This window comes from Ammospiza nelsoni, chromosome 19 (assembly GCF_027579445.1).
Source record: "Ammospiza nelsoni isolate bAmmNel1 chromosome 19, bAmmNel1.pri, whole genome shotgun sequence".
NCBI lineage: Eukaryota > Metazoa > Chordata > Aves > Passeriformes > Passerellidae > Ammospiza > Ammospiza nelsoni.
Window position 1 is genome coordinate 6,042,311 of NC_080651.1, and position 20,971 is coordinate 6,063,281.

Consider the following 20,971-nt stretch of genomic DNA (forward strand, 5'->3'; position numbering starts at 1 on the left):
AAAATTAATTAATTACATTTACACTGTGGAAAATTTCATCAGGCAGATGTGCAGAATTTGGATGTTATTTTTAAGTTACTTTCCAACTACTCTCTTGGAAAATAAGGGCAGAAATGCAGTGTTTTGGGATAAATTGCACAATTTAAATGGATATTCCCTCTGCTTCGCTGACACAAACCCTCAGTAGTTATCTTTCATTTCCAGAGCAGTTAAGGACATCTTACACCTTGGTCCCCTCCTCCAAACCTGTCCTACAAGTCACTTGTTTACACAGCAACAGGAGCAAGCCTGCTCTGTTCACCAGCTCCTCCTCCTCTGGCCAGGTAACCCTTGAAAAAAACACAGAACACCTTCAAATCGAGTTATTGTTTAGTAGAAATCCAGGTCCCAACTGCTGAAGAGAACACATGGAAATGTTTGCTCGATTCATTAGATTTTCACACAATCTAGTGATGAAAAAAATCCCTTGTCTGTGTCAGGGCTCATTTTCATCCTTTCCTCACCTGTTGGATCAGGTCACACACAAAGATCTTTTCCTGTGCAGCAAGAGTTTTGAGTTTCTCTGTCCAGTGACTCAGCACAGCCAGCCACTCTCACAGGCTGCCCTCACACCCCTCAGAGCAAGAGCTTTAAAGCCACAGGGCTTGTCTGCCCTGCAAGCAATCACTATATTAACTATTTTAGAGAGCTAATTACCATTCATCTGGACCTTCCTCCTTCCATTTAGCAGAGTTTGAGGTGCAGCTGTAATCCAAAGTCCCATAAAGTGCTGATACAAAATTGGTGCCACAGATGGGCCCCAAACAAACCCCCTGGGTGTAACCAGGTGTACTTAAAGAGTTAAAATTTTACATGGAATAACACAGAACCAGTGCAGAACTGTGTACTGAGATTTATTCACAATTCATGGTCATGCTGCACTGGAAAACAAAGCACCAAAATTTGGGTAAGTGAACATCATCCAGGTATAACCCAGCTGAGACTGCTGCATTTGGGTGTCTGCATTCCCCTGGGGCACAGCACAGGGGACACACACAAATGGTGCTGTGCTGAGGGAACCCTCCTGCAGCAGGCAAAGGGACTCCCAACACCCTGGAGCAGCCTCAGAGCAAAGCACCAGAACCCCAAGGATCCAGCACCTGACATGCTCAGGTCAAGAACATCCCAGGACAATTTTATTAATTAATTTACTGTGTCCAATTCCTTTCCCACAGTCCTTCCAGCTTATAATTTTCTAAAAATCCTCTTATGCCAGCACAAAATTCAAGGGCGAGGTAAAGCACTATGGCTGTGGCCATGTCAGGAGCTTTTCCTGTTGCTGAAGAGGCAGTGGCAACAGAAATTATGATGAAATCAGGGAATTAAATATGCTGTAATTTCAGAAGTGTGGCTACAAACACATATTGTCAACATTAATGGACTTTCCAATTCAAATCCAGAATCCAATCTTAGGTGAGTCTTTCACTATATATGAAGCTGCAACAAGGTTTTCTGATATAGATTAAAATTTCAATGCAAGCAGGTGAAGGGGGAAAGATTAAAAGGAAAGAAAAGTTCTATCCTGTAAAACTGGCACTTAAAGAAAAGGCCTTTAAAAAATTAAAACATTTTACTCCAAAAGTCTTAAAAAACAAAAGCTGACCAAAAAAAGAAACCAACCCAAAAAGACAAGTCCCAATTGGTTAGGTGATGAAATGATAATACATTTAATACATTCTGTGTAGCCTGGTTTAGCACAGGAGACATTTAGGGAAGTGATGGAAAGGTTTGTTATGCAAAACCACACACCACTACAAGCTCAGTTAGGTGCCTTCCTTATCTTTAAAAAAGAATTCTGCAGCAGACAAATCAACAGCTCTGCACTGTGAGTGCCCCAGTAGGTTAAAACCCTTGAGCAGATGGAAGGAATGGTGGATGCAGCTGAAACAGGTTATTGTGGACACTGAGCCAGTGCTTTGCCTGCAGTGGCAGCAGAGCAGACTGATTTCAGCCCACTGCTGCTCCCCCAGCAGCACAGGCACTGAGCCCTTCAGGGCAAGCACTGAACAAAGCACCCCCAGCCCTGGGAGGATCCATCGCCCTGCACACACAGTTCAGGCTCTGCTTTCACAACAGCAAGGCAGCTCTCGGGGAGTTTACTGAAGATTTCCTCAGAAAAGCAAACTGGTTTTGTACCATTGCACCCAGTAAACACACAGAAAAAATAAACACACTGTACAAAGAGCAGCAGAGATATAATTTAAACATGCAGCAGCTACAAACCATATATACAGAGAAACAGGCCTATACAAACAGAACAGGACCATTTATTACATTACAATTCTGGGGGAGTTTTTGGAGGAAATCACAGCAGATGAACAAAATCAGACCCAAGGAGGTGGATGTTGCTTCTGAAAGTTTGAAATGTCACACAACACCCCCACCTTTCTCCAGCACACACATCTATTACCCTTCCAGCTGCACACAGCTCTTCCCACAGCTCCTGGACTCCCTTCCTGTACAGAGGTAGATTTCTGTCGATGTTCTGATATTGCACCACAGTAAATATGGTTCTTATCACAAGGAACAACTTGCAAAGGCTAATTTCTATAATTCATGGGCATCATCTCATTGTGGGCATTCAGCTAGTGCAGTAAATAAATTTGTTTGCACTCGAAAGAAAATTCCCTCCAAGTGCAATGGTTTGTTATTTAGGTGGAGGTCCAATGGAAAGCTGCAATTTTGAACAGCTTCACATGAAGAGAGCTGGTTTTTATCAGCAGGGTGACACTTCACTGTCCCTCTCCTTTTCAGCCTCCCTGGTGTAGCCAATGCCCGCTCTTGCCCTGCCTCCCCTGATGCTCCATCCCATTCCACTGTGTCCAGTTAAATGTGCATTTTAAACACTCACAGGTTTCTGCAGGAATCATACAAGCAGCAGTAACATTGAAGAAATTGGCAAGAAGACTGATTCAATCTGCATGAAATGGTTAAAAAAGCCCATCCACACTCAGGCTGCATAAGGAAAGCTAGAACTTTGCTAGCTTCAAACAGCCATTAATTGTGAACAGATCTGAAGAAGTCTGGCAGGAGTCTTAATTTCTTTTGTCCATCACATTCTTGAATAACTCTCTGACAACTGGGGAAGCTGCAGACAAGCTGAATGGCAGTACCACTTCACAATGTCTGTTAAATGAACCTCTCTAGCATATTTATAAAAATAAGTGCATCAAAAATCATGATGCCAACATACCATAACTCTGATGAGCTCACAAGCATTGCTCAGTATTTTTTCTCAGAGGCACCCCAGGAAGTTTTTTTTTGCAGAAGTCTTTCAACATGGAGACAAATGAAGGAACAATCTGGGCATGTTCCACTCTCAGAGAGAAGCCAAAGCAAGCAGCACCACTACTGCTGGCTGCAACTTGGCAGAAAACTTATATGGGGAGAAAGTTCTCTTTTTGTAGCAATCAACCTATCTGGAACTATTTTAAATGAACCATTTAGCATTAGTTTCCCAGATTCAGTTTGTGTGAAGCATTCTGTGACGCTACATCAGTAAGAAATGGTGGCTAGCTTGGAACTGAGTATTTTTTGCTGAATTATGGATACAAGGCATATAGAAATTCATTACATCTCTCCACATACTCACTTGTCCTTTAAAAGGGCTTTTCCTTACCAAGGTAAGCAAATCCCAACTGCATCAATACTGAAATTCCTGTGTTGACAGGGACTGCACACCTAGAAGTAAAATCATCTCACCCTCTTGGAGGAGCCCATTTTGTGCAGTGAACCTTCACTCCAGGGAGCAACTTGGTCAGGAATTCCACTCCCTGTCCCTGGCACAAAGGGCTTGTGTACCTTGCAAGATTAGAATGAAGAAATCCACTGTATGCAGGAAATGACAAACAGTAAAATGAAATGCCAGTGGCAGGAGCCAGGGCTCTTGGAGCTGTGTGGTTTTGCAGAGCAATGGTTCTGCCCCAGCTGGGCAGAGCTCACTGAGCCAGAGGTTCCACTGGTGCCCTGCAGCCCCGGCCCAGCTCTGCAGTTGTTACCATTTGATGTCCAGGCTGCTGGTGCTCTGGTTCACTGCACTGTAGGAGGTGTGCAGAGTGTCCTGGGCCTTCTTGGAGTCCATGCCCTCCAGCCAGTCCTGGTACATCCTCTGCACGTGCAGGTTGGCCTCTGGCAGCCTGACAGGGATGGCAGTGTACACCTCCTCCATCTGCGCCAGCAGGGCTCTGTCTGCTTTGCCATCCTCACTCTGGGCCTGGCCCTTCCCATTGAGGCACCCTTAGGGAAAAAAATAAATTAAACTTGAGATGTGATGGAGATTTGATATGAAAAAAAAAAGTCTCTGTTAACTCAGAATTCTCTTTTCACACTTCTCTAAAGGAAGTTTTTTTTTAAGCTTCCTCCCACACCGTTACAATTTGTATTTACCTAAAGTGACTCCAATATCAACTTCATCTTAATGGAAATGAGGTTTCCATATCACAAATCTCTCTCTGCATTCTCCATGGTTTTATGATCCTAATTATGTTCCTTGTCTTTTCTTGCCCTTGACAGCCACCATTTCAGAGCATCCTCTGGGGTTTGGCAGTGCAGTGCTGGCACTTATTTATAGGTCACAAGAGAACAAATATCATCCTGACTAATTTTAGAAAACTCAATCACTTTCTGAGCCAACCCTGCACCTGTAACTGGTGTTTTGGACCCTTCAACAAACAGTGAGATTTTAGATTATTAAGAAGAGAATGAAGAGGGAATGAAATGAAGTGCCTGCCTGTAAGGCAGCTTTCCTTTGAGATTCAAGACACACATACAGAACAACTGCAGATCCACAATTATCTTTACCTCCTGGGCAGGCAAGGACTTCTACAAAATGGTAGAAAAACTTTCCTTTTTTCAACTTCAGGACCATGTTTTGGATATTCCTGAAGCCATAAGCTGCTGCAAAACGCAGCACTGTCTCCCCATCCTTTTCAAGGGTCACTTCTTGAAAGTCCTTGTTCCTGGCAAGACACAGAGAGAACATTTTAACCCCCTGCATTCCCAGAGGAACAACCCAACTGTGCCAGTTTGTATTCAGCTGCTCCAAAGGGAGCAGGACAAGTGTAACAGTGAGATCAAGGTGAACTCTAATTTTCTGAACTGAATTAAGCAGAAATTGAGGTGGAATCTTTGTAATGCAATTATACTTTATTTTTAAAGTGCAGGTAAGGTTTAATAAAATGAGCACCAGCAGGAGCTGCTTTAAAGTGAGAGACCTGCAGGTTTAGAGCCTGTAGCTGCCTGTCAGACCAGGTTAGCAGTGACTGCTGTCACCACCCAAAGCAGGGGAAGCTCCTGAGCTGCAGGAACCAGCTCCCTGCCAATGCCCCAAGGCTCTCAGTGCATTTGGACAAAACCCTCAATAAATCCTTAATCTTTTGGTCAAAGTGCTCAGGCAGTTGAAATAAGTGACTGCTGTGTGTCCCTTCCAACTGGAAATTCCCCTTTCTGTCCTAGCTCACCCATTGTACATAACAAGGATACAAAAGCTGAACTTACTTTAGTGCTTTGTAGGTGATCTCCTTGACATCCACACCAAAAAGCTCCTTTGCAGCATGTTTAAAAATGTGCTCCAGGTAACCATCAGATCTCTTGCCATCATGCCTTACTACATCCCCCTCCTTTAAGCCATCAAACCTTAGGGAACAACAAAATGGAAGATCAGCTCCAAAAATTTAATTCTTTCACTTCAATAAAGCAGTGTGTTTCTCTTCTTCTCTGTCTCCCCCACCAAAAAGTGTTTTGTAGCACTGAGAACACATTTATTTTCATTTATTACAGCTTTAAAAATGTAAATTATTCAGGACAGCAGTAAGACAATGAAAAAAATCAATTAAAAAATATGCAGGGCTTTCCACATTGTGATGAAGGTGCATTGTTATCAATTACTGTTGCTTGATATTTCTCAATCTGAAGATTTTGTTAACAACCTTTTACTGCTCAAGAGCCATTTTGGGAAAAAAATATTTAAATAAAATTATTTAAATAAATGGTCATTTTTTGAGAGAATAATTTGTGAGAATACAAAACTACTTCAGAAGTTCAAGTCTTTGCTGACAGTTCTGCTTTAGGAACTTTTGTCCCAGTCTGTGACACTGTGCCAATGAAATCACACCAAATTAGTAGAGCTGCAACCACGTTAGAACAGTGTACACTGAAAATAAGTGTTACACTGTGGCTCAGGAGAGAAAATGGGAGCTCATCTGCTGGAAGTTCTCCTCTCCCCCAGGTAAAAGCAGCTCTGAAGGGCCCCCATTCACACAACTGCTTTAATACCCAGCACTTTATCACAAATTGCTGCCGTGCTGGGGCTTGTTTCAAGAACATGACTCCAAGTTGTTTCAATTTCTCTGCAGGATCTACTTTCAAGACCCCAGAAGAGCAAGAATTTATGTCATTAGGTCTCACAGCTGAACCAGTATTTTCAGATTGGTCCTTTTAAAAATTATTTTCCAACACAAATGGAGGGCACTTGGCTTGTTCAGCCTGGAGGAGACTGAGGCCAGAGCTCAGCAGGATCTGCAGCAGCTCCTGAGGGACAGCTCCAAACTCTGCTCTGGGACAGGGACAGAACCCATGGAATGGCTGGGGCTGTGCCAGGGGAGGTTGGGTTGGATTTTAGGGAAAGATTCTTCCCCCAGAGGGTGCTGGCACTGCCCAGGCTCCCCAGGAACGCCAGGGACAGCCCTGAGGCTGCCAGGGATGCCCAGGGTGGGGCTGTTGGGGTGGCTGTGCAGGGCCAGGGGCTGCACTGGGTGATCCTTGAGGGCTCCTTCCAGCTCAGGACATTCTCTGATTCCATAAACTGAGCTAATGAACCAGCATTAATGAACAGCTTGGCCTTTCACTGGACAGGCTGACACAGAATTAAAAGCCTCCCTCTGTGTCATCCTGATACAGAACTACACGAGTGTCTGTGATTATTCCTGCAGGAACTTCAGTCATTCTCATTCTGTGACCATCTTCCTTCTTCACCTTTCCGAAGCTGCCGCTCTCTCCGGCTCCCGGAGGCGCAGAAGCGGCTTCTTGGCGCACAGACGATTGTGCCGCTCACTGCGCTCTCCTGAGCGCGGCTTCTGCCCAAAGGCGCCCGGGAGCGGCGCTCAGCTCCGGAGAGCATCGTGCCTTCGTCTTTAGCGTCTTTCGTGGTCTACATCCTAGCAGAAAGCTTTTCCACTCTGTCTGGCAAGGAAAACGTGAGCCAGCACAGAAAACATCTCCCATTTTGTTCTAGATGTTGCAGGGATGTCTGCCAAGTGCTTGTCATGAAGAAGAAAAAAGTTGTCCAAAACAGCTTCCAATCGAATATTCATGTGATTGGAAAAGTCAGAAGAGTGCAAAGGTACTGTTTTCTATCAGCTGGCAAGCTGCGCACACAATCCCAGTGTTGTACGGCTTCCTTCTTCACCTTCCCGAAGCTGCCGCTCTCTCTGGCTCCCGGAGGCGCAGAAGCGGCTTCTTGGTGCACAGACGATTGTGCCGCTCACTGCGCTCTCCTGAGCGCGGCTTCTGCCCAAAGGCGCCCGGGAGCGGCGCTCAGCTCCGGAGAGCATCGTGCCTTCGTCTTTAGCGTCTCTTGTGGTCTACATCCTAGCAGAAAGCTTTTCCACTCTGTCTGGCAGGGAGAAACTGTGCCAGCACAGAAAACATCTCCCATCGTGTTCTAGACGTTGCACGGAGGTCTGCCAAGCAAAGGAGCTGCACTACAAACACAGCTCTGATCCACTCCAGTTTCTCCCCTCTAGGTCCAAGTTCCAGCTGGAACGGAGGAGGATTTTTCAGAACTTCCAGAGCTTTCTGTTTTGTGCAAGACAGCACGTTCATTGCTCCTTTGGAAAGGCCCCAAGGAACATCTGTCCCAGCTGAACAAAAGATCAGGGAGAGAGAGCAGCCTCTGGAACCAAATCTGAGAGTTAAACACCACACAGGCTGCTCCCTGAGCCCAGCATGAGGGATGGAAACAAAACCTCTCCAGTGCTTTGTGTGCTTCTCATCTAAACAGTTCAGTTTGATCTAATCTTGAAAAACTGACTGCTGTCCTCAGTATAAAAACCAATTCATTGTCATTTCCTGAAAGGGTGCTGCTCCTGGCAATGCACATGAACATATTGGGGAGTGGGAATTTACTGCCAGGATGGTGCTGTGAAACAGAGGGAGCCCAGAGCAGATGGTCAGGCCAGCACTGTGTGCACAGGGCACAGCAGGCTCAGGGCTCTGCACAAGGAGCACACAGAGCTCTGAACAGGGCCAGCACTCCCAGCCAGCCACACTGCCAGCAAGGCTTCAACTTCATGCAGTCACATCTATCATTACTGCAAATAATCTATATTTATCAATAAATTAATAATAATTCTTAAATATCAATCAGGAGCTACACAAATCTTCAAGTCATATTTTAAAATATTTACTGTATAAGGGTCATTACCTCAAATTATCTGCTTTGTATTCAGACAGTACATGCAAATTTATATTATGTTTTATATTACTTTTATAAATAGCAAGAACATCTAAGAGAATATTTTTGTGGGTTTGGCCACTCTAAGTGTGAAGCTGTGGTATATTCAGGCTTTAGTGCAGGTTTTTTCCTCTAAAAAGAAAAACCATTCTTCTGAGCAGTTTTACATTTATGTTGTGTGGGAAATGGGTTTATAGAAAATTCTCAAAGGTTGACAGAAAACTCACAAAGTGTACACCTGTATGCAAACATTAAAATAAGAAATACTGACTTAAAAATACCATAGAATAAACCAGACATTGTTAAGAGAGAAATTGAACTAAAAACAAGTTCAAAGGATGACCTTACAAATAAGACTAGATACTTTAGAGAATAAAACTATAAAAATGCATTGTAGTAAGATCCACAAGGAGTAATTTTAGATGATTGATTTTAAGACATTTACAACACAGTTCAGCAAAAACTGATAAACCAAAATGCTTATAATGTATTATAATTAAGAAATAGTTGGCTTCTGATTGTGATGGCATGAATTATAACATCTGTATTGTCTCACCCTTCAAATGACACTGAAAATAGAAATAAAAGTTTTTTAAATGCCTCTCTAAAAGTTTTTAAAATGCCCCATCTCTAAGTCAAAAAAGAGCTTTATCCAACAATGTTGAATATGATCCAGCATGTCATTTGTCATCCAAACAAGGAAGCAATCCACAACAAAACTACTTACAAACTATCTACAGCTACTTCAGTCACATCTTTCATTGACACATTTTTCTGTTCCATTATCTGGACAATTTCACCTGTAGGAAAACACATGAATTTCACTTTTATCACAAAGCACAACACCCACTGTGCCTCTGCTTCAGAGAGCAACATCCCAACACCTGCAAGTGCTTTGTGTCACATTCTCCAGCTCCTCCTGCAGTCACCTCCCTCCTGAGAATTCCTGCTCAAAGAAAAGGGGCCCTCAGCCTGCCCAAACCCTGCTCAGATCCTCAGCCTTCCTGTTAGGCCAAGTCTGGAAATATCCAAACTTGGACACCAAGGCTAAAGACAAGATCCTCACCAAAAGGCAACTTGTACCATGAATGAGGAATAATTCCTAATAAAATAATGACCATAGACAAGCCAGAAAATTGTTTTAAATATGGATTTGCATAACTTGTACCTTCTTTAACAGCCTGTCAAAATACATGATTTTTTAGATGAATAGCAACTTAGAAGGAAAGGGTGTGTCACACTGCCCTCCCTGTGCAGTACCTGTACTACCAGGAGCACAAAAATATGTACTAATTTTTAAAGCCAACCTTATGACTAAAGCAGACTTGAAAAAAGCAAATTCTGGCAGAAAGGCTATTCTAAAAATGGTGATTCACTTTTATATTTAAAAATTATAAGTTTAAAAAAGTTAACCTGATGTCAGGACACAATCAACTTCTGCTGAATTGTACAAGGCAGTGTAGAAATCTTCCCTCAAGGCTTCCAACTTTTTGTCATAACAAGGTGCCACGACTACATGGAAAATTTTATCAGGAGACAAATTCTGTGGAACACAGAAGGGAACACATGTGAACTCCATGAAGAGCAAAAGGCAGTTTGAAGGATGACAAGGACAAAAATAGCGACATAAACCTCATGCAGGCAATACCAGGAGTAAGTCCCTACATTAAATTTAAAGAATGTTCACACAGATAATGATTTGCCAGAAGTCACAAAGCATCAGCAATAAACTTCCAAAGTTACTGTCCTGGCTGGAGCAAATTCCCTCACATTTTCTGCAGCTTTTTGATTGCCTGAGAAAGTGGCTACAAGTCAGGAGTTCAGAGTTCTGGTTCCTGGCTGTCACCCACTCACTTTCGCCCACAGCAAGCCCTTCACAATTTGTCTGTCCATGTGCAACCATTCCCTACAGAATGTGCCTGTGTCTCCTTTGAGGTATGGGATGGAAAGAACGCAATTTTTTCAACATACAAAACTGAGGAGATAAAAAGGTTAGCTCCAAGGATACAGTGCTTTTATTGAGCTCAGGTCACAGGGCAATTTCCACATTATTCTTCTCCACTCCTGTTTTGGCTCTGCTGTAGAAACACACAGGCAGCATTTCACAAAAAAAAAAAACCCTTTAGCTGCTATGGATTTAACTTTAGCCATAAATATCTAAATCCATGCTGCACTGGGGGTGCAAGGACTGCTGCCAGTTCACACTGATGTATGAAAATCATGGAGGAAATCATGGAGGAAATCATGGAGGAAATCATGGAGGAAATCATGGAGGAAATCAGGTGCTTTGTACATTCCTCTCATCATGGGCACTTGTACAGCACACAGCACCATTTCTTCTTCAAGTAAAGGACAAATATAATACACTAAGATCTGTATCTCAGTGTTAAAACCCATCTGCTCTATTTAGAAGAATATAAAGGTAACAATAAATCAGAATGACTTACCTGCTGCCTGGCAAAGTAGCCCTTCACTAGGGAGCCCATGATCTGCTGTGGGGACTTGGCAGTGCAGATGTGAGAGGTGACCAGGTTGGTGAGCACCCTCTCAGCATAACGGATCCAACCTGGAAGCACAAAAACATCCCAGGCACAGAGGAGTGAGCCATGAGCACAGCAAGTGCAGCAGTCACACAGCACACCCTGAAAATGGGGACACCCTCACACCAGGGAGGACATGTCTGTGTAGGCTGGGAGCCATAGGAAACCTCAGGGCTCTGTTAATAATGATTTAGTCAATAATTCACTGTGCCAGGAGTTCTAGACCAAGGTCCACTGTGAACTTCATGACCTGCTGCCCCTTCCTCATGCACAGATTTAACAAAGCAGAAAGAACAAGACCCCAGCTAACAGAAATTTGACCTTTTAGACCTCAGCCCTTGGATCACCACATTCTACAACAAATGCACTGTTTGGCTGCTTAACTGAAACCTGCTATTTCCTGAGATTTAATATCCCTGCACCCAGCCTGCTCCCCCAGAACAGAAGAGTCACATGAGAACATTATCACAAGATGCACATGGATTAAGCCTAGGGAAAAAAGGCTTTTTTTTACTATTGTTAAAGTAGCCCCACCTTCAGAAACATCCCCACACTCACAGGAGCCACCTGGAATCTCTCTGTATGCAACACCCTGTCCTCAGCTTCTCAGGAACTTCCTCTCACCAACCCCTTCAGCATTCCAGCTGTGGATACCCACAGCACCCAACATCCAGAGCTGCTGTATTATTCCCCCAGTAAATGAACAAATCAAAGTATTTAGGGTGTGTAATTCTTTCCTGGGCTCTGGAGCTCTCACTGAAAAGCCCAAAATCCTTCACAGCAAAGGTTTGGAGCTTTTTTCATCTATATGACACCTACACTGTACAGCAGAGTTAGGCCCAGCCTTCAAGGCAGGTGTGCTGCTTATGCTGCTAAGAAATAGTGGAAAAAAACCCCACAAACATTTTGTCTTCATGCAAATCAGTGATTACATAAAAGAGAAACTGCTGTGCAGTACATGCTGCCCAGGAAGGGGAAAACCTGGAGGTTAACTTTCAAGCTTGAAATTACCACTTCTGTGAAAACACCTGGTGCTGTTCAAGTCTCAACAATACCACAAATGCCAACACCAGCACAAAACTGGGATGAAAAGCAGTGTTCAGATTATTTGTCTCTGTGTAGCAGAGAAATAGTTTTAATAAGATATAGTTGAATAGTTGAAATAGTTGTAATAAGATTTTATTGATGAAAACAAGGTGCTGAATATTATGGAAACCCAAGGATCTTCCAGCTGTTTAAATATTCCCAGTTGTTCTGCACAGACCTCAAGTTGGTTTCCATAAAAACCTCAAAGGCACACATCATCTTCACCAAGCATTCATTTCTGCTGTAGGAAAAGCTGAGGCCCATGGATTTGTCTATTAGGACTGTACTGAACTGCAAGACTGAACTGAAATTTGCCTAATGTCCACCTTCACCTGGGACTTTAAATCACAGACATTATCTACAAAAAAGCACTGAATTTACTGGTGCTTGGTAAAAATCTATTAGCATATTCTGCTAATGATATGTACATCGTATTGCTTAAATGGCTTTAGTGTCAAGTGCTGTCCAAACAGAACAAAAACTGCTTCAAACAAAACAAGGACAGTTTTTAAAATACTTGTACTCACCATTTATCAACCCTGCAATGAGGCTGGTTCACATAATTGGAATAATTTTGATATTGTACTCATGACCTATAAGGAAATTTCACTAAATCCCAGGAGATTCCTGACAGGTATTGTCTGAAGCAATTCCTTAAATTGTTTCTGTCCTTGCAGTGGATGGAACAAGTGTCTCACAGCTGCAGCTGCCACAGATCATTAGTGTCATTAGTCACTGGTTAATTGCACAGCAGCCTGGGTGAGTGAGCATTTATCACACACTGCTCTTTGTGCCCCCTCACCACAGCGAGGGAAAACCTCAGACACCCCATTGCAATGTCAGGAACACCAGCTCTCACCCAGACCTACACCCTTCATAAATTCATTGGGATTCTTGGCCATTTGCTGGCTGTGTTGCCATCAAAGAACAAGGAAGCATTACAAATTACTACATAAATCCCTGCAGCTGGAGCTCAGAACATGTTATTTTTGGTGGTTCTTGTGAGATCATGAAAATGCATGCAGGCATCTGTAGGAAGTGCAAAAAATGCAAAAACGAAGCAAACTTTTGCTACTGTAAAAACCTCATTCCTGGGAAAGGAAATTCACTGACTGGGACAAAAGCATCAGAATCCTCAATATTTATGATATTCCTGCTGCTGCTGCAAGTCTGCCCCACAGGCTTTTCTGGGAGAACACAGAGGTTGGCAGTGCCTTAAAGCCACCAGATTTTCCACAGCAAATGCTTCATGTTGCTCACCAGCTCAGTACACTAAGGAAGGGAATTGATTCTTTTGAGATATTACAAATACTATCAGTAGTAACACTGCTGTTCTTTAACAGGAAAACCCAAAATGAGCTCACTTTCTCCTCAGAGAGCAGCAGGAGGTGAACAATTAACACAGAGACAAGAAATCAGCTTTTCTCAGGTTCTGGATGTGCAGGCTCTGATCTTTGCTCATGGTAGATGTCACACCCTGCCTGCTGCAGAGGGTGATAGCTCTGTGCAAAGTCACACACCAAGATAAAAACCAGTAAAGCATTTTTTATACTTGAGTTCACACTGACCTTGCATCTACAGAGCTATATAAAAACCATTTTGTGCTGAATACACCCAGTAAACAACAGCTCAGGGACAAATTTATGTAATCTGGGGGCAGAAAGAGGAAGGAGAAAAATGAACAGAAAATGCACACAGACAAATAAGGACAGGAAACACAGTGATCAACCTCACTTGGAAGATGACTAATCAGGATTTTTGCTTTCTCTAATTGCTGACAAAGAAACATAACCATGTTTTCAAAATGGATTGACAGTGATATTCTGGGTTAGCTTCCCAGAAATGGAAAGCACCCAAGCTTGTTACCACCTCTATCACAGCAGAGAGCTGACACCAAAACCAGCACTGACACCAAAAACTATTTTGTGCAGACGACACAAGGACAAGGAAAGTGCTCCATTAACTATGTTAAAGTATCTCCACTGAGAGCAGCAGATAATCTGAGCTCTGTTTCCTGATGAAGCAAATTAAAATTATCACAGAAATTCTAAAAGAAATCCTCAGGTTTTGAATTTTACCTAAAGAAAATAGAAGACAACAAAACTAAGTAATGGGGGGGTTTCAGCTGCACAGGTTTTATATGAAAAAGAGCAATATATGATGTGTCTGCTCCTGAAGATAAGAGGTAACACTAAGATAATAGTAACAGAAAAAAGAGACATGTTTTTAATACATATATGTAGTAGTTAAAGCATAACCCAGATATTTCCACTACAAAATGCACAGAACAAACAATAATACAAGTATAATTCAAACAGCAGTATTTAAACTTCAAACCAATAACAAAAGCAGATTGTGGGGATCACTGACTGCAACTCCTGATCACTCTAACATTTCTTTAATAAATGCAATCCACTTGAATGATTTCAAAGCTAGCAAGAAGTGTTTTGCTATTTTTCTCAGCCTTTTGAAAAGCAACACTATGAACTTTAGGGTGGAGCTGATGAGGGTGTTAGGCAAAGGAGTTACTTTTATCTCCTTTTTGATACTTCTTTTTTAGGAATATTTTTATTTGAATTGAAATGGTGCTGTGCTAACAATGCAAAAGGTAAGCAGTGACTGCATGTTCTGCATCTGTGCAGGCTCTGCTCATACAGAACACATTCTGAGGGGCAAGGTTCTCAGAAGTGAGACATCCAGTGAGTCAAGTCTGTGGCATTTCATGTGAGAATTATTTTCCAAGTGTCAGACACATCATCTCACAGCCATCACAAACAATGTCACTTGCTACTTTCTCCTAAGCTTAAGTGGCAAGTTCTAAACTTTGCTTAAGGTAACAGAGGTTGTGCTTTAATTCTATCAAAGTTCCTTTAAGATTCTTTTGCATGAGGAAACACCCAGTTAAACTTTGAGGTGTGAACACACAAGAAACACCCACTAAACTCCTTTTACTTCTGATTCTCAATCCAAGCACTGAAATGCACTCAGCATGACCAGTGACACTGGGAACAAACACTGTGTGCTTGAAAAGCAAATAAAAAATTTAAATTATATAAGGCTCCCGAAGGAAGCCACCCTTTTCTGAGCTCCTTGGTGGTTCCAGTTTGAAGGGAAGGAAGGATGGATAAATCAGATCTCACCAGGGCAAGCAGAGGCAAACATTGGTAAGGCATGTTCCTCCTGGTTCCTCCGCTGGTAGCGCTGCACAAACTCCCTCTGGCTCTCCAGGATACTGAAATCTGCAGCTATGGTGGTGTCAAACACATAATGCACCCCTGGGGAGGCAAGCAGAAAGGAACAGGGAATCACTGGAATGTTGTTCCCCTTCCAAAGTTCCAGGCCTATGAAAAATCTTGAAGGATCAACAGGTATATTCCTTCCCCCCTGCACATTTTCACAGAGTCATAAATAAAAGCCATACACTGCAAAAACATCTTCTACACCCTGAGTTTACAAGGACCACCAAGAGCACTGCAAACATTCTCTGCTTCCCTCTGAGCACTTTGCATCTGTCACTTTTAGCTCAGCTGAACAGATGTCACAACTCCTGCAGTGACTCTGGCAGAGAAATGTTCTTTTCGAGACATGCTGAAGTCACAAAAAATCCTATCCAGCTCAGAGGCACATGTGCCATTGCTGCAGCTGTTTGCAGAGCTACAGGAGATATCAGCACCCCAGCAGGGACCTGCTGGCTCTCACTTGGCAGCACACTCCCTGAGAGCCTACGTAACACTGAGCACATCCCCACAGAAGTGAGGGCAGATAATCAATGCATTCTAGGAAAACTGGGGCCCACCAGAACTCAGGAATGCTTTGAGATGAAGAATATACACTGGGTACACAGATGCATCAGAAAAAACATGTAAAATGAATATATATACATACAGATAGAAGGAAAGAGTTTATAGGTTTCTTACTGTTCTTTTTCTTTCTTCAAGTAAATTTTAAAAAATCCCAAGCTTACAAGGAAAGTGGCTATTGCTTTTTATTTAAAACTATATACACTGACCAAAGGAAATACAGCTTTAACATAAAACAGGCAGATACAACAGTTCTTGTAATTTCAAATTACAGCAAAAAACCAGAACTGAGAATCTCCTAGAGATACAATGTGTCAAAAGCACTGAAAGGAACTTTGAATAAGAATTACCTTCTCCCTCAAGTTTTACAACAATGGGAAGCTTGTGACTAAACCCTCCCTGACTTCGTGGTAGCCAAGGTTTTGGAGGCAGCTCTACAATGTCCCTGTGTTCTGTGACCTTTCCTGTGAGCAGGGAATGTCCCCAGTGTGTCTCTCACACTGCTGCAGGTGGCACTGGTGCCTGGAGTTCAAACTCTGAACGAGGTTGTGCAAGGGCACTTCAGTACTGTTTAACAAAACATCATGGAATGGAATCAAGGGAGATGCAAGTTAGAATTAAGAAGGAAGTATTTTACAGAAAGAGTGGTCAGATACTGGAATCATCTCCCCAGTGAGGTGGTGGAGTCATCATCCCTCGAAGAGTTCAAAAAAGACTGGATGTGGCACTTGCTGCCATGATCTAGTTGAATTGTTAGAACACGGGTTGGACTTGATGATCTTACAGGTCTCTTCCAGCCTTGAATTTCTGTGATTCTGTGAATCCCACCATTGGCTTTGCTTGGGAGGAGCCCTAAAGCTCATGCAGTGCCAGTCCCCCATGGCAGGGACACCTTCCATTGTCCCAGGTGCTCCCAGCCCTGTCCAGCCTGGCCTTGGACATTTCCAGGGATCCTGGCGCAGCCACAGCTGCTCTGGGAACCTGGGCCAGGGCAGGCCCTCATTCCTTCCTATTATCTAACCTAACCCTGCCCTGTTTCACTCCATGCCCTTGTCAAAAACCCTCTCCCGCTCTCCTGCAGCCCCTTCAGGTACTGGAGGGCTGCTGAGAAGGCAAAACCAACCAAAATGATCCCTCCCTTTCTGCTTCACCACCATTATCAATGCAAACTTACCAAGACTTTTGAGGAAACCACAGAGTCTCTTGGCTGCTTCATTCACAGAGAGATTGAATTTAGCAGCAAAATAAGGCAATGACTGAGGGCACAGTGACACTGCCAAGACTTTGTGTTTTGAGGTATCACATTTCTGGGAAGTGAAACAAAGAGAAAAACAAAGTCATTAAAACAGGGTAAAGCTCCTTGCCTTCCCTTCCTTTCCCATTCCTGGAGTTATTCTTTAGAGTCTCATGCTTCAGTGGGCCATATCATTAAAAACCCTGTGAAACAAGCCTCAAGTGCAGCAGAACAGGATGTTCCTCTGGTCCTGACAGTGTTCATCTGCAGTCATCTGTAGATGTCCCTTTTACAGAACTCAGGGGAAATCCATCCCTCCTAGGACAATTCTGTGCTTGAATTCCAGGTGGCACAAGGAAAGTTAAGGGATATTCAGCACCTCTGATGTTCTAGTAGGATGAAATATTCTAACAAATAGGAAAAGAGCTGTGTGTTTAAACATTTACAAAGAATGTTTACAGAAGCAGGGGCGTTCAAAGCTGTAGATACAACCCAGCAAATGACACATCTGATTTTTTGTTAAGGCTCCTGTGTCTTTATCACTGCAATTGTGGAGGGAAAGTGGCAAGATGGGACTCTCAGCAAATCCTCTCAGCCAGTACCCTGGCTACTTTCATGGGATTCCTCAGCATTGTAGGCACTGAGGAATCCCATGAAAGTAGCCAGGGTATGGTGTGGAACTGTGCAGCTCTAGTGACTCTGGCATTTAGCTGAAGATTTATCTTGTGTTTCAGCTGGGACATTTTCCACACCAGTGCAACCCCTGGAAGACAAAGCAGGCCTGTGCCACAGACAAGTGTCACCCTGCAAAGGTCAGAGCCCACAGTCTGCACTGATCCAATAACCCTTCAAGGAGAGCTCCTGGCTCAGAGCTCCTGACTGCCCCTGGCTTGTGCTTGGACCCCTGGAGCTGTGATCAAGGCACCTGACTGCCTTGCTGTTGTAGGATTCAGGCCCTCTTAACAGGGCTCAAAATATTATTTTCCCCCCGTTCTCTTCTAATTTTCTCATACATGACAACACCATTCTGTATGGACAGTAAACTCCTAAGAAAATGTAAGTACTATGTAACTAATCCATATTTATGACACACATGTACAGATCAAGAAGGTTCAATTCTAGTAGCTTTTGCACAGAAGTCTGGAGCAGAACTAAAATAATTTAATATCGGGGTCTAAAGATCTGAGCACTACACACAGCAACTAACTTCTAGAAAAAACAGAACTCAGCAGAAAATAAACCAGCAATAGAACACTTACAAGGTTTGCTAAGAATATGGACAAAATGTAGTCAGGTTGAAAGTCTATTAAACAGAATTTTAATTTCAAGAACATGTCTTTATAGGTGTGTATAATGTAGGTGTATTAGCACCAAAACCACCCAGAACAGTCCTAGCAGTGAAGGTATGAATATCTATAAACACTGAACTGCAGAATGATTTGTTAGTGCAGTAATGAAATCATCACATTGCCAATAAATTTTCCTTCTGCAGGTGCAGCAACTTTCCTCTGGTGTTTACATTAAGTGCTGTGACCTTGCAACTCCAGTACAAAATTATTTTAAGTACTTTTAACGTTTGTGTTGCATGACTTCCTCTTTGGAAAAAGCATATCCTGACAAATCTTCACATTATCTGCCTTGGGAGACCAAGCTGCTTAGTCATTCTGTAACTGCCTCCTCCTCAGAGCCAACAGTGGGGCATTGTTTGGGTCACTTTACCTTATTAAGGTTGAGAACACGAAAGAACTCCTTCTGATTCTGCTGGAAAACTCTGGCTCCTTCTTCCAATGTCATGCAGCTGTCACAAGCTAGGCAGTCGCTAAGGAGTATTTTAGCATTAGCCAATGTATCAAACTCATTTTTCTGGGGGCAAAAAAAAAAGAAGTAAACAAGTATTTAGTAATGATCAAATGATTTTCAACATTTCTGCAAGCAAACACAGTATCCCTGTTTGGTTTAAAGCAGGACAATCCACAACACTTGCATAATATCCAAGATTATTTACAGGTAAACAAAACAATATGTTCCATCCCAATCATAGCTCCGCTCCTCCTATTACTGTGAAACTGCAAATGTTTAAGTGTAAACAAAAATCTAAATTTAGCTCCTAGTCCATATGCTAGTAACTTAATTTGCACTGTGCTTCAGAGCTGACAGTGCCCATCAACTCACCCAGCAACTGAGAAAACTTTCCCTTGAACTATTAAAGCTCTTTAACCAGATACCCTCTATAACAGCAAGGTGGCTTAGGCTTTGTAACACGAGGTAAAACAAAGAGAACACAGTCCTACAATTGCACTGAACATATTCTGTGAGATCAAGAGTTTCACACTATCTGCAGCTCACTTGAGAAAAAGGAATACTTGAATATACAGAATAAATTGATATTTTGTCCATTTGTACTATCAAAACTCTGCTTCTTATAAGTTCTGTCTCTGTTCTGAAGACTTGATATAAGAGTTTTAGCACTCTAAATTTTTAGAATTTAGAATTTCTGTTTTGTGTTTGCATTGTAAGGGCTTTTATTGCACCTTTTTGCAAGATTTTTGATTCACATATTAAGGGATGTCTACAAGAGCTCATCATTGTTTTCAACTGCTTGTTGTTTATTATACTTAGTAGTTGAAAGTTGTCTCCTTATAATCTCCTTCGGGGTGCACAAAACAAAAGAATATAGAGTCTAACAGAGGTTTTAGAAGGAACATTACCTCTTCAGAGCCATCATTTGAACTCAATGCATCAACAGATGCACTTTGCGTATCGTCATTTTTCTGTTTTTTACTGCATTCCTGAAACAAAACATAAAATGTGCAGATTATGCAAAGCCTGCTCACCATGCTGTAAGAACACTTCTGCAGAACCGTTCATGCCATGAACCACGGACAGAGCTATTTACAGCGTTGCGGAACACATGCAAGACCCCGCGTTCAAAGTGCCATCGCTACGATGGAAATAATTTCTCCGAATTCCCCCGCTCCATCGGTTCGAGCGTTCCGGGCGTTTGTTAACCCGAGGGGCCGTCCGGGCAGGCACGCCGGCGACACGGCGCTCGGGGCTGTCACGGGGAGGACGCGGAGCTCGGTGACCTTGGGGCCGGCGGCCAGCGCGGCTCTGTCTCCCCGCCGGGGCTCTCCGGGGACGGGGCCGTGCCCGCGGGCAGCATCCCCCCATACCCGCGGCGTGTGCCCCGCACGAGGGGCGGCAGGACGCGGCCGGGCACTCGCTCACCTTTTTGCTGCAGTTCTCGCACTTCATCTGCGGCGCGGCCCTGGCGCGGCTGCCGCGCGGTGCTGCCGCCGGGGCTGCGGGACAGGAGAGAGCGGGGCGGGAGGTGAGAGCCGCTCGAGCAGCGCCAGCCCGGCCCCCGACGCGCTCCCTCCGTCCCCGCCGCCCTTTGTTACCGCGCCCGCCCCGCCGGGCGGTCCCGGGGCGGCCCCGCCGCGCTCACGTGTCCCGCAATTCCCGGGCCCGGAATTACCCCGCAAACGCCGCCGGCCCCCGGCAATGCGGTGGCACCGAGCGGCCTCGGCGGAGACGCGGGGGGAAGGCGCCCCCGCAGCCCCGCACGGAGAGCGGAGCCCTCACCGCGGCACCCCCGGCTCTTCAGAGCCCCCCGCACCGAGGTAACGGGAGAACGGGCGGGCACGACCCGCAGCTCAGCAGCTCCACCGGGATAAAAACCCCGACAGCGAAATCCCCCCGAGAGCCCGAGCGCAGCCTGTCCGGGGGCAGCGCCGGTGCCGTACCTGCCGCCGGGGCTGAGCCTGTGGCCGCAGAGCGGGCGGGGCGGCACCGCCTCCTCCGCCGCCTCCCCCGGCCG

General features: G+C 44.0%; 1 protein-coding gene across 3 annotated transcripts; it reads right to left on the reverse strand.

The window, feature by feature from the left end:
• Positions 1 to 1,680: 1,680 nt before the first annotated feature.
• Positions 1,681 to 20,912, reverse strand: NARF (nuclear prelamin A recognition factor). Of its 3 annotated transcripts, none has more exons than XM_059485569.1 (12): positions 20,898 to 20,912; positions 20,380 to 20,453; positions 19,860 to 19,940; positions 18,871 to 19,014; positions 17,092 to 17,224; positions 15,258 to 15,392; positions 10,939 to 11,057; positions 9,905 to 10,034; positions 9,219 to 9,291; positions 5,536 to 5,673; positions 4,840 to 4,997; positions 1,681 to 4,275 (listed from the first exon to the last, which is right to left on the reverse strand). In XM_059485569.1, the coding sequence occupies exons 2-12, from the start codon at positions 20,404 to 20,406 to the stop codon at positions 4,034 to 4,036; spliced, it is 1,380 nt and encodes a 459-aa protein (XP_059341552.1). In that variant the 5' UTR covers positions 20,407 to 20,453; positions 20,898 to 20,912; the 3' UTR covers positions 1,681 to 4,033. The 3 variants fall into 3 exon arrangements, with proteins under 3 accessions (XP_059341552.1, XP_059341551.1, XP_059341553.1); XM_059485568.1 differs by lacking the exon at positions 20,898 to 20,912 and adding an exon at positions 20,630 to 20,824; XM_059485570.1 differs by lacking the exon at positions 20,898 to 20,912 and adding an exon at positions 20,737 to 20,753.
• Between the last annotated feature and the right edge of the window lie 59 nt (positions 20,913 to 20,971).